General features: G+C 42.8%; 1 protein-coding gene across 1 annotated transcript; it reads right to left on the bottom strand.

The window, feature by feature from the left end:
- Positions 1-486: 486 nt before the first annotated feature.
- LOC122707457 (PRAME family member 8-like) lies at positions 487-3,324 on the bottom strand. Its single transcript, XM_043922925.1, has 3 exons — positions 3,038-3,324; positions 2,023-2,595; positions 487-1,060 (listed from the first exon to the last, which is right to left on the bottom strand). Exons 1-3 carry the CDS (start codon positions 3,322-3,324, stop codon positions 487-489), a joined length of 1,434 nt encoding a protein of 477 aa, XP_043778860.1.
- Positions 3,325-11,558: the final 8,234 nt, after the last annotated feature.

Raw genomic sequence — 11,558 nt, 5'->3', positions numbered from 1 at the left:
AGTAAAGAGATAAAAGATGCTCATGATGGAATAGAGAACTAGTGGGAATAGTAGGGTTTCAGATCATAGACAATTTGGTGTGTTGCCTTCCATCAGTCACTGGAGGTTTCTGAGGTGGAAACAGAGAACAGAATAATATATCATGAAGGGCATGAGTCCATGTACACTGAAAGTTTCTATATTTCTGACCATTATTTTACAATCATCCCCTCAGGGACAATGACAATATGTGCATCCAAAATTTCTCTCCAGAAAATGAGATTCATTTTTCTGATGCTATAAACCCATCATTCGGAAAGTCCCATCACCTCCCAGACTCTACATTTCCCACTGCAATCCTGCACCCTCACTGGATCACCCTTCCTTTTCCCATTCATATTGAGCTGATGTTTGAAACCATAGCTCTGTTTTCACTTCATGATGTGCCCACATCCTAGATTTCAGTTTCCAAGTGCCAAGAAGAAAACTTCTGATAGAGGCAACCACCTAGGCAGGGTTAGTACAGCTGTATATAATGGGCTCCATGTGAGTGCATATGTCATCACCACAGTGAGGACAGGGGCTGAATGTAAGCCAGACAGTCCTGGGCTGGCCTAAGTCTCTCAGAATCTCCAACAGCTCAGCCTGAAGCTGGGGAAGCCTGCCATCCAGGGGAACACCCTGAGGGCTGTAACTCTCCTGAGGGGCAGGATACCACTCCTGACTTAAACAGGAAAGCCCAGCGGTTTGTCGTAGCATCTTCTCCATGACGGCCATGGAGAGGAGGTTCCCACACAGGCTGAAGGACCTGAGCTGGGAGCAGCGGCTCAGGGCCGGCAGGATGGCCTCAAACTGGGAGCTCCTGATCCCACACTGGTCTAGGTACAGTTCCTGGAGGGTGGCTGCAACTTTCTCCAGCAGAACTTGAAGCAGCTCAGGATTAAAGTCCGTTAGGGTGACACCATTCAGTTCCAGGCTTTTTAGTTGGCAGATGTTTGGACACTGGGACAGGTGGGTCAAGTCTGATTCCGTAAGCTGGCAGTTAGTTATTGAGAGGTTGTCCAAGGTGGTCGTAAGGCACCTGGGGAGAAACCAAGAAATTAGTTCTTAAAACTAATGTATACATGTGATAGACAAATGGTTTTTACAGGGCCAATGTTAAGTCTGACCCTCTGATGAGGGTCAATACATTGATTGCCCAGCATCACTCTAGGCTAGTTTTGTCCACTTCACTATGTGTCTGAGTCAATTCATAGAACACTGAATGGTCTCTCCCTCATTTATCAAGCAGACTACAACATACTCTACTTCCTTATGAGGATGAATGAATATAATGGAATGCCCTAGAATGTGCTCAGAGGACAACTGGACACAGATTTTTGGTACTAGGTGATCAGATAGAAAATGGTTTCAGCTAAGGCTTCCTTCAGTGAAAAGTTGGGCTTCAGAGGCCAATACCTCTGGCCACCTGAGGCTTTAGGGAGATATGCATAAAGAAGCAACTTGTACAAGATCCTACAACATCAAATGTGATGCCTGTCTAGAGGGGCTTACATCTCTGCTAATTTTTCTACCACTTTCTACTATCCTTTTCTCTCAGCTCAATTAACATCATCTCCAGAATCATACTTTTCCCTTATACTAATTAACTTATCTGGAGCAAAAGATAAAAATCTTTTACAGACAGGGTATTTAAGACAGACTCATTTTGATTAGTAATCTGGTGAGCATAGAGCTTCTCTTCAGAATTGGTCTGGTCTGCTGTGATTTCCCCATTTCAGTGCCCTCTTTATTTCCTATATTTTAAGTGATTTGAACATACATACCTCTGCTGAAGGTAGAAACCATAATCCCTTCAGTGCTAGATTAACCATTCCCGTCAATAAATTGTATCTCCACAGTGGAGTGTCCCTTTCAAGAACCATTACACCAATTTAGCCCCAAATTGATTTGTGTGGTTACAGGATATTACACTTCAGGAGAGATTGCATTTGATATTCTAATGCTATGTTCAATGTTACCCAGCCAGTGGTCCACACTCACTTGAGCATCTGGTCCAGGCGGCCTTCAAGGAAGGAGGGAGACTCCAGATGGAGATCCCGGAGGTGGCCCAGCCTCAGGAACTGGGAGGTAATTTGAACAACAAGATCGTGCTCCTGCTTCTTGAAGGCAGATCCTTGGATGGGGAAGAGACGGAGCCTCTGCAAATTACTCATGTGGCCCAGGAAAGGAGCAAATGTAGCCAGGGTGGACAGATTCCATGTGCAACTCACTTGCACCTCCTGGATACAATCCAGCTGCACCATGCTCAGGACCTTCACAATATTGTCCATTGGCATTGCAGAGATCTTCAGCTTCTTACAACACAGGTGGATGGAAGCTTTTCTTTGCTCCACCCACCTAAGGAGGTAGGTGAGGAAGTTGTCCAAGGTCCTTTTTTTCAAGGAAAGGTCTGTAAAAACCTTCAGTGGAGCCACATGCTGCTTTGTCACTGACCTGGGCTCAGGCACCGGTGCTCTTCCTGAGCTTGTGCACCTGTGAGCACTGGCTCCAGACCACATGCTCCAGAAGTTATGACCAGTGTCCCGCAAATCTAGCACCCGCAGTTTGCATCTCCTATTGAGAAAAAGGAGATTGGTGGGGATGCATTAAAATCCACCCAGAATGAAACATCAGCTTGAAAATTTGAAAACAGACTGCCCTACTGTGCTGTAACTTCAGATTCCTGACATCACTTGCTGCCATGCCTTCTTCCCTCTCTGACTCACTTTCCTCCATCTCCCCTTCCCCTCCCTTCCTTTCTGGCTCTCCACTTCTAGTAACTTTTAGCATCACTGTAAGGAGGTGTGGCATGTTCTTTAGGTTCTCTTTTTTTTTTTGTTTTGTAGGTATACCTACACTTCCCAAACGTGTTTCCTTTGGTGAGGCAAGGCCTCTAGGCTTCTACATTGCCTTCTTCGGATCCCTCTGGTCCATCCCTTTTCACCCAGTTTTCCTCACCCCAGGTATTTCCTCTGAGACACCCAGGATTTTACCAGGTTACCTGAATCAGACTCACCTGGAGCAAACCTTCTGAACAAGCAGGACATCAAGGGCTTCCAGCACTGCTTGTAGGGGCCCCACATGAGGCAGATCAATGAGACCCCCCAGAGGCAGGCGGACAAAGGGCCAGGCTTGCACCATGGCCTTCAGAATGTTAGTGTGTCTCCCATTGAAGGCCTCCGTGAAGAGGGGTGGGAAGAGCTCCACAGGCAGCTGTTCCAGAGCAGAAAAGGCCAAGTCATCATCCCTCAGCAGGTGCATTCCCGCCAGGTCCAGGAGGCTGGGTGGGGTCCGTACACTCATGCTGACTCTATGCCAAAAGGAATACTGTGTAAACTGTCAGTAAACAGGCATTTGCTTCAGACCTTAGACTGTCTCCCTACCCCTCAGAAGAACCTACTCAAGGCCAAGGTCTGTGCACTGGCAAGGGAGAAAGTACGTTCCTTGGCCCATATGACACAGTGGGCTCAGTGAGCACAGGGCTGCAACTTCTCCCCTGCTGGATTCAGAACAAGCATTTCAACCACTAGCACATTCGAATCCATCTGCTGCTTTGCTTAATTCATGTCCCACTGGGAAAGGTACCAAGGTCCTGAAAGCTGACCGCAAACTTTATTTGGGGAAGACTTTTAGATGGTCATTTAGAGCCTTAAGTCTATGGAGAAAGGACTGTCATGTGAAGCAGTAGTCCACATCTTAGTTAAGCTGGATGGTAAAGATGAAAGAAATACTCATGACATGAATGTCATGCGTACATAAAAGAAGTATTTTAAATTTTGAGAGATAATACTACAGACATTTTATTACAAATATCTTCTTAGTAAAGACATTTAAAAATTATTGCAACTACAGTACAAATCAAAATATTTGGGACTCAGGGAAAACAACATTGAGAGGTAAATGGAAACCTGAAATCTCATCTGAAAGGAAATAATTAAAAAAAAAAAACTCTCCATGCCATCTGGAGTTATAGGCTACTTGTAAGGTCAGTTAACACCATATAGGAATAGTACTGACAATAACTTACTAGTGTATTGTGGTTGGTGTGGGACTCAGACCACAGACTCTATGGAAGATCCAGCCAGTGACTCTAGGGCAAGAATTTTCTGCATCCTTTCTTCAGGGGCTGAGACTTTTATAGACATTTCTGATCTCATCATCCCTGTCTGATTAACACAATCAGAAAGTGGTACCTGATTAGATTATAGACAGCCCTTGGTATTGATCCTGATTGGATTTTCATTTTTCTCCACCTTAGGTGATTGAAACAGATAGACATACAGGAAACATAGAGAATGATGGAGAAGGAATCAAAGACTCATTCATGGATTCACTTCATGAATCTTGGTTGATATTGACCAATATGCTCAATTATATTCCTGGGTTTGGTTGGGCAAGGAATTATTGGTTTCAGTCATTGAACAAGAAAAAACATAACTTGAAAGCATCATTGTTGGGGGAACTTTGCCCATATCAAAACTATCAGAATGTCTCTCAATTAACAAAGCTTCATAAAAACAATCCTGTTGTTCCAAAAGTAAACAAAATACATGCACCCCTGTATCAGCTTTTCACTCAGGTGTTATGTAGGAAACACAGGGGATTTTGAGCCTATTCAGGTAGCAAAGGAAGAGCTTTGGGGGATGCGATTTTCTAGGCTCAAGCCAAACCTTCTCTGAAGGTGGACAGGTCAAAATTTCAGTGAGATATAAGAGTGTGTCAGGACAGTTTGAATCTGGGCATTCCTAGATGGACCATGTGAATGATTACTACAATGTAAAACAAATATATATATTTTTCTTTTAGGAAAGAGGGAGATTTAAAGATGTTATTCTGGGTGCTATTTAGAAAGTAAAAGATGGTGGCTCACAAAAGACAGTGTCATCTTTGAGGGTGTTTACTCCCAGAAATTTGGGATCAGCCCAGAAAGCCACACAAAAAGATTAAATCTCAGTTGTGAGAAAAGGGAGGAGTGTGAGTCCTGGGATCAGACATTTCCAACACTGACAGTCACTGAAGGTGGGCACTATGAGCTCTTTGAGAACAAAGCATCAGAGAAAAGTAAGTGTGGGTCACTGACAAATAACCCTGTCACCCAGGAACACGTGCTATCAGGAGAGGTTTTCATAAATTTTTTTCTCCCTGAGGACACCTTCCAGATGGAAAATAGCCCCAGTCATTTTCTAGGGGTCTTGGAAGCCAACAATAATCTTACTGGCTCCTTTCTGATTTGTTGCTATTGTTCAGTCACTATGCTGTATTCTTCTCTTTGTCACCCCATGAACTGCAGCACATTAGGCTTCCCTGTCCTTCACTATCTCCCAGAATCTGCTCAAACTCATGTCCATTGAATCTGCGATGCCACTCAACCATCTCATCCTCTGTCGCCCTCTTCTCCTCCTGCCCTCAATCTTTGCCAGCATCAGAGTCTTTTCCAATGCGCCAGCTCTTCACATCAGGTGGCCAAGGTATTGGAGCTTCAGCTTCAGCATCAGTCCTTCCAGTGAATATTCAGGCTTGATTTCCTTTAGGATTGATCTTTCTAAGTATATAAAGATAATTGCTAATTCTTCAAACTTAACCAAGTTCAATATAGATGATGATCAGGTTAACATCAAAGGCACAGAAATAAAATGTGTTTATCTCTTCATTAAAACCAGCACGTTTCTAGGGACTTCCCTGGTGGTCCAGTGGTTATGAATCTTCCTTCCAATGCAAGAAATATCTGTTTGATCCCTGTTTGGGAACTAATGTCTCATATGCCACTGGTTAACTAAGCCCATTGGGTCTTAGTTAAGACCCAGCACACACACACACAAAACTACAATTAAATGATCATCATAATAAAAATAAAAAAGAAAAGATGCAAAAGTAAAAACAAACAAACAAAAAAACAATGCCTTTCCCATAATAAATGCAGAAGCTTGTATTGGTGTTTCAGGTTCTGCCACAATCAGGAGTGACCCCACCCCAGGCTGCACCACAGGGAGAATCTTTTGAAGTTTAAGTTTGGAAATAAAGGGAGACCCTTTCACCATCTTTCAGAGTTTCCCACGCCTCTCTCCCATCCCATTTATTTGATGCCCAAACTTTTCCCATATACCTCTGGCCACCAAGGCGAGGACACTTTGAAGAGTGGTCACCTCCTTGTTCACTTTGACAAAGATCCCTTTCACCATACTTCTCCCAGGATTATAAATGGACTTTGCATTAAAAAAAAAAGTTTGAATTGGATTCTATTCAATAGATATGTTAAGTCCCAGGCCATCCATCTCTTTTATAAATACCTGCAACAGAGTGAGATTAGTAACAATGATAATCATAAATAGCTCTGTTATCAAATGCAAGCTGGGTGAACAGCAGTGGGGGCACCTTTCATTCATTACTTCAGATAACCTTCAGGGAACACCTAAAATTCACTCAAATTTTCTCCATTCTTTGACTGGTGAACCAAGGTTATTTTCAGATAGATGCATCTGCCAATTTCTACGTAAAGAATATTTAGCTGAGGGGATCCGAAGGACCCCCAAGTTTCCAGACAACCTAAATATTGAGAAGAACTGACTGCAAGGCTTCACATTATTTTAGGGAAATTCAGAAATTTCAGAGTCTAAGCCAGGGATCGTTCAAAGGGATCACAGCTATTATAAGAAACTGTTTTCCCTCTCACACTATTGGTGAGCATGTAAATTGGTATAGCCACTAGGGAAACAGTATGGTGTTTCCTCAAGTTACTAAAAATAGAGTGACCGTATGATTCAGCAGTCCTACTCTTGAACATATAACCAGACAAAAAGTGAAAATGAAAGTCACTCAGTCATGTCTGACTCTTTGCGACCCAACGGACTATAAAGTCCATGGAATTCTCCAGGCCAGAATACTGGAGTGGGTAGCCTTTCCCTTCTCCAGGGGATCTTCCCAACCTGGGGGTTGAACCCAGGTCTTCTGCATTGCAAGCAAAACTAGAATTCAGAATGATACATGGAGCTTCCATGGAGGTCCAGTGGTTGAGAATCTTCCTTGTGATGCACGGGACATGGGTTCAATTGCTGTTCTGGGATGATCCCACAGGCCGCATAGCAACTAAGGCCATGTGCCACAACTAGTGAGCCTACTCACTGAAGCTACTGGAGCCTGTGGGCTCTAGGGCCCAAACTCTGTAACAAGAGAAGCCACTGCAATGAGAAGCCCACATACCACAGTAAGAGAATAGCCTCACCTCAAAGCAACTAGAGAAAGCCTGCACACAAGAAAGAAGACCCAGTGTAGCGAAAAATAACTAAATAACTAAAATTATTTAAGAAAAAAGATACACACACCCCTATGTTCATAGCAGCATTATTAACAATAGCCAACATATGAAAACAACCTAACTGCTCATCGACAAAAGAATGAAAAAAGAAGATGTGGTGTGTGTGTATGTGTATGTTTTCCAGCCATTAAAAGAATGAAATAATGCTATTTGTAGAAGTATGGATGGACCTAGAGATGATCATACTGATGAAGTGAGTCAGAAGGAGAATGACAAGCACCATGTGATATAACATATTGCAATAAGTCGCTTCAGTCCTGTCCACTCTGTGCGACTCTATGGACTGTAGCCTGCCAGGCTCCTCTGTCCATGGGATTCTGCAGGCAAGAATAATGGAGTGAATTGTGATGCCATCCTCCAGGGGATCTTCCTGACTTAAGGATGGAACCCACATCTGTCTTACCTCTCCTGCATTAGCAGGCAGGATCTTTACCACTAGCGCCACCTGGGAAGCCTGATATTCCATATGTGTGGAGTCAAAAATACAACACAAATATACCTATCTATGAAAAAGAAACAGAGTCAAAGGCATAGAGAACAAACTTGTGGCTGCCAAGGGGAGGAGTGTAGGGAGGGGAGGATGGGGAGTTTTCAATTGGCAGGTGCAAATGTTCATATATAGAATGCTTAAAACAGGTCATACAGTATAGCACAGGGGCTTCCCAGGTGACACAGAGGTAAAGAATCTGCCTGCCAATGCAGGAGACACAAGACACACGGGTTTTATCCCTGGGCCAGGAGATCCCCTGGAGTAGGAAAAGGTAACCCACTCAGGTATTCTTGCCTGTAAAATTCTATAGACAGAGTAGCCTGGTGTTTTCCTTCTTTCCTTTCTGTTGCAGGAATAGAGGATAAGCTTGAGAAATGAATACTGGGGATATCTGCTAGAAAGGGAAAAGAAGGAAAGGACTCATTTATTGTATTCTTCCAGTATTCCAGACCCAGTTTTAAGGCTTCAGCATGCATCGTCTTACAGAAACACCACATGCTGTATATACAATGTTACCTGTATTTTATGGAGAAGCTGTGCCTCTTGTCATAAGAAGCCCCCAGCCCAATGTCCACTCCATCCCCAGAGCCGATAATACCAGCTCTTAAATCCTCAGGATGAGGCCTTCATTTGGGTGTTTCATGTTTATGGACTCAGTGCTCATTAATTTTATGTGGCATTGATTCCAGATGTTTCTGACATGGTGTTTCTGGAAGAGATTAGCATTTGAATTCATCAACTGCCTTCACCCAATGTGGGTGGGCATCATCCAATTGCTTGGGGCCCTGAATGGAACAAGACAGCATTTTCTCTCCCTCTTTCTCTTCTTGCCCATGAACATAGCATCTTCTAGCTCTTGAGACTTGAGACTCAGGGACTTAACACTAGTGGTCCTCTGGTTCTCAGGCATTTGGCTTCAGACATGGGGTTATTTCCTTAACTCTCCTGGTTTTAAGCTTTAAACATCAGTCTGAATTATAAAAGCAGATTTGCTGGTTCTCTAGCTTACAGAAAAGAGACTATGGGACTCCTCTGCATCTGTAATTGCTGTGCAAACCCATTCCCATAATAAATACCTTCTGAGATATGTCTGTATAGAGAGATGACCGTGAACACTTTCATGTAGGTATTTCTCAATAGTAAATACAGTACTGCACCATCTGCAGTTGGTTGAATTGTGGGATATGAATGTGAGTAAAGAGAGGGATGACTATGAGTTTTAACTGGTATATAAGTGGTGTTTATATACTTTCTAGAACTAACACCAAAAAAAGATTCTTTTCATCATAGGCGATTGGAATGCCAGAGTAGGAAGTCAAGAGATACCTGGAGTAACAGGCAAATTTGGTCTAGGGATACAAAATGGAGCAGGGTAAAGGATAACAGAATATTGCCAAGAAAACACACTGGTCATAGCAAACATCTTCTTCCATAAACACAAGGGAAGACTCTACACATGGAGATCACTGGATGGTCAATACCAAAATCAGATTGATTATATTTTTTGCAGCAGAAGATGGAGAAGCTCTATACAGTCAGCAAAAACAAGACCTGGAGCTGACTATGGCTCAGATTATCAGCTCCTTATTGCAAAATTCAGGCTTACATTAAAGTAGGGAAAACCACTAGGCCATTCAGGTATGACTTAAATCAAATCCTTTAAGATTATACAATGGAAATGAAAAATAGATTCAAGGGATTAAATCTGGTAGACAGAGTACCTGAAGAACTATGGATGGAGGTTTGTAACATTGTACAGTAGATGGTAACCAAAACTGTCCCCAAGGAAGAGAAATGCAAGAAGGCAAAGTGGTGGTCTGAGTAGGCCCTACAAATAGCAAAAGAGAAAAAGAAGAGAAGTGAAAGGAAAAAGAGAAAGGGAAAGATATACCCATCAGAATGCAGAGTTCTAGAGAATAGTAAGGAGAGATAAGAAAGCCTTCACTTAAGAACAATGCAAAGAAATAGAAGAAAAAAACAGAATGGGAAAGACTTCAGATCTCTTCAAGAAAATTGGAAATATCAAGGGAACACTTCATGCAAAGATGGGCACAATAAAGGAAACAAATGGTAAAAGCCCTAACAGAAGAGATTAAGAATAGGTGGCAATAGTACACAGAAATACTATACAAAAAAGGTCTTAATGACCTGGATAACCAGGATGGTGTGGTCACTCACCTAGAGCCAGACATCCTGTAGTACGAAGTCAAGTAGGCCTTAGGAAGCATCACTATGGACAAAGCTAGTGGGGGTGATGAAATTACAGCTAAGCTATTTCAAATCCTGAAAGATGATGCTGTGAAAGTGCTGCACCTAATATGCCAGCAAACTTGGAAAACTCTGCAGTGGCCCCAGGACTGGAAAAGGTCAGTTTTCCTTCTAATCCCTAAGAAAGGCATGCCAAAAATGTTCAAACTACCATACGACTGTGCTCATTTCACATGCGAACAAGGTAATGCTCAAAATTCTTCAAGCTAGGCTTCAACAAGAGGCGAATTAAGAACTTCCAGATGTATAAGCTGGATTTAGAAAAGGCAAAGAAACAAGAAATCAAATTGCTAGCATAGAAATCATAGAAACAGTAATTGAATTCCAAAAAACTCCACATCTACTTCTGCTTTATTGACTATGCTAAAGGCTTTGACAGCGTGGATCACAACAAACTGTGGAAAATTCTTAAAGAGAAAGGAATACTAGACCACCTTACCTGTCTCCTAAGAAGCCTGTATGCAGGTCAAGAAGCAACAGGACCTTAAATGAAAAAACTGACTGGTTCCAAATTGGGAAGGGAGTACATCAAGGCTGTATATTGTCACCTGGCTTATTTAATTTATATGCAGAGTACTGTGCTCAGTCGCTCAGTCATGTCTGTCTCTTTGTGACCCAAGGACTGTAGTCGGTCAGACTCCTCTGTTCATGGAAATTCTCCAGGCAAGAATACTGGAGTGGGTTGCCATGCCCTCCTCCAGAGGATCTTCCCAAACCAGGGATTGAACCCAGGTCTCCTATATTGCTGGCAGATTCTTTACTGTCTGCACCACCAGGGAGGCCCAAGAATATTGGAGTGGGGAGCCTATCCCTTCTCTAGGGGATCTTTCCAACCCAGGGATTGAACCAGGGTCTCCTGCATTGCAGGTAGATTCTTTACCAGCTGAGCTACCAGGGAAGCCCAGAGTACATCAAGTGAAATGCCAGGCTGAATGAATCATAAGCTGGAATCAAGATCGCCAGGAGAAATAGCAACAACCTTAGATATGCAGATGAAACCACTTTAGTGGCAGAAGGTGAAAAGGAACTAAAGAGCCTCTTGATGAAGGTGAAAGAGGAGAGTGAACAAGCTGGCTTAAAACTCAACATTCAAAAAATTGAGATCATGGCATCTGGCCCCATCACTTCAAGGCAAATAGATGGAGAAAAAGTAGAAACAGCAACAGATTTTATTTTCTTGGGCTCCAAAATCTCTGCAGATGGTGACCGTAGCCATGAAATTAAGACACTTGCTCCTTGGAAGAAAAGCTGTGACAAACCTAGACAGAGTTGTAAAAACCAAAGATGTCACTTTGTTGACAAAGGTCCATCTAGTCAAAGCTATGGTTTGCCCAGTAGTCATGTACAGATGTGAGAAGAAGGATGAGCACCAAAGAATTGATGCTTTTGAAGTGTGGTGCTGGAGAAGGCTCATGAGAGTCTTTCGGACAGCCAGGAGATCAAACCAGTCAATCCTAAAGGAAACCA

The sequence above is a fragment of the Cervus elaphus genome, chromosome 14 (assembly GCF_910594005.1).
Source record: "Cervus elaphus chromosome 14, mCerEla1.1, whole genome shotgun sequence".
Lineage (NCBI taxonomy): Eukaryota > Metazoa > Chordata > Mammalia > Artiodactyla > Cervidae > Cervus > Cervus elaphus.
The sequence above is the reverse complement of the archived record's forward strand: the minus strand, read 5'-3'. Positions and strand labels throughout refer to the sequence as shown.

Bases quoted from the DNA above. Each gene is read 5' to 3' on its own strand.
- LOC122707457 (XM_043922925.1), bottom strand. From the start codon at position 3,324: ATGAGTGTACGGACCCCACCCAGCCTCCTGGACCTGGCGGGAATGCAC. The intron at 2,596-3,037 runs GTGAGTCTGATT...TTTTCTCAATAG, and splicing joins GTTCAGAAGGTTTGCTCCAG to GAGATGCAAACTGCGGGTGC. The intron at 1,061-2,022 runs GTGAGTGTGGAC...GTTTCTCCCCAG, and splicing joins CGCCTGGACCAGATGCTCAA to GTGCCTTACGACCACCTTGG.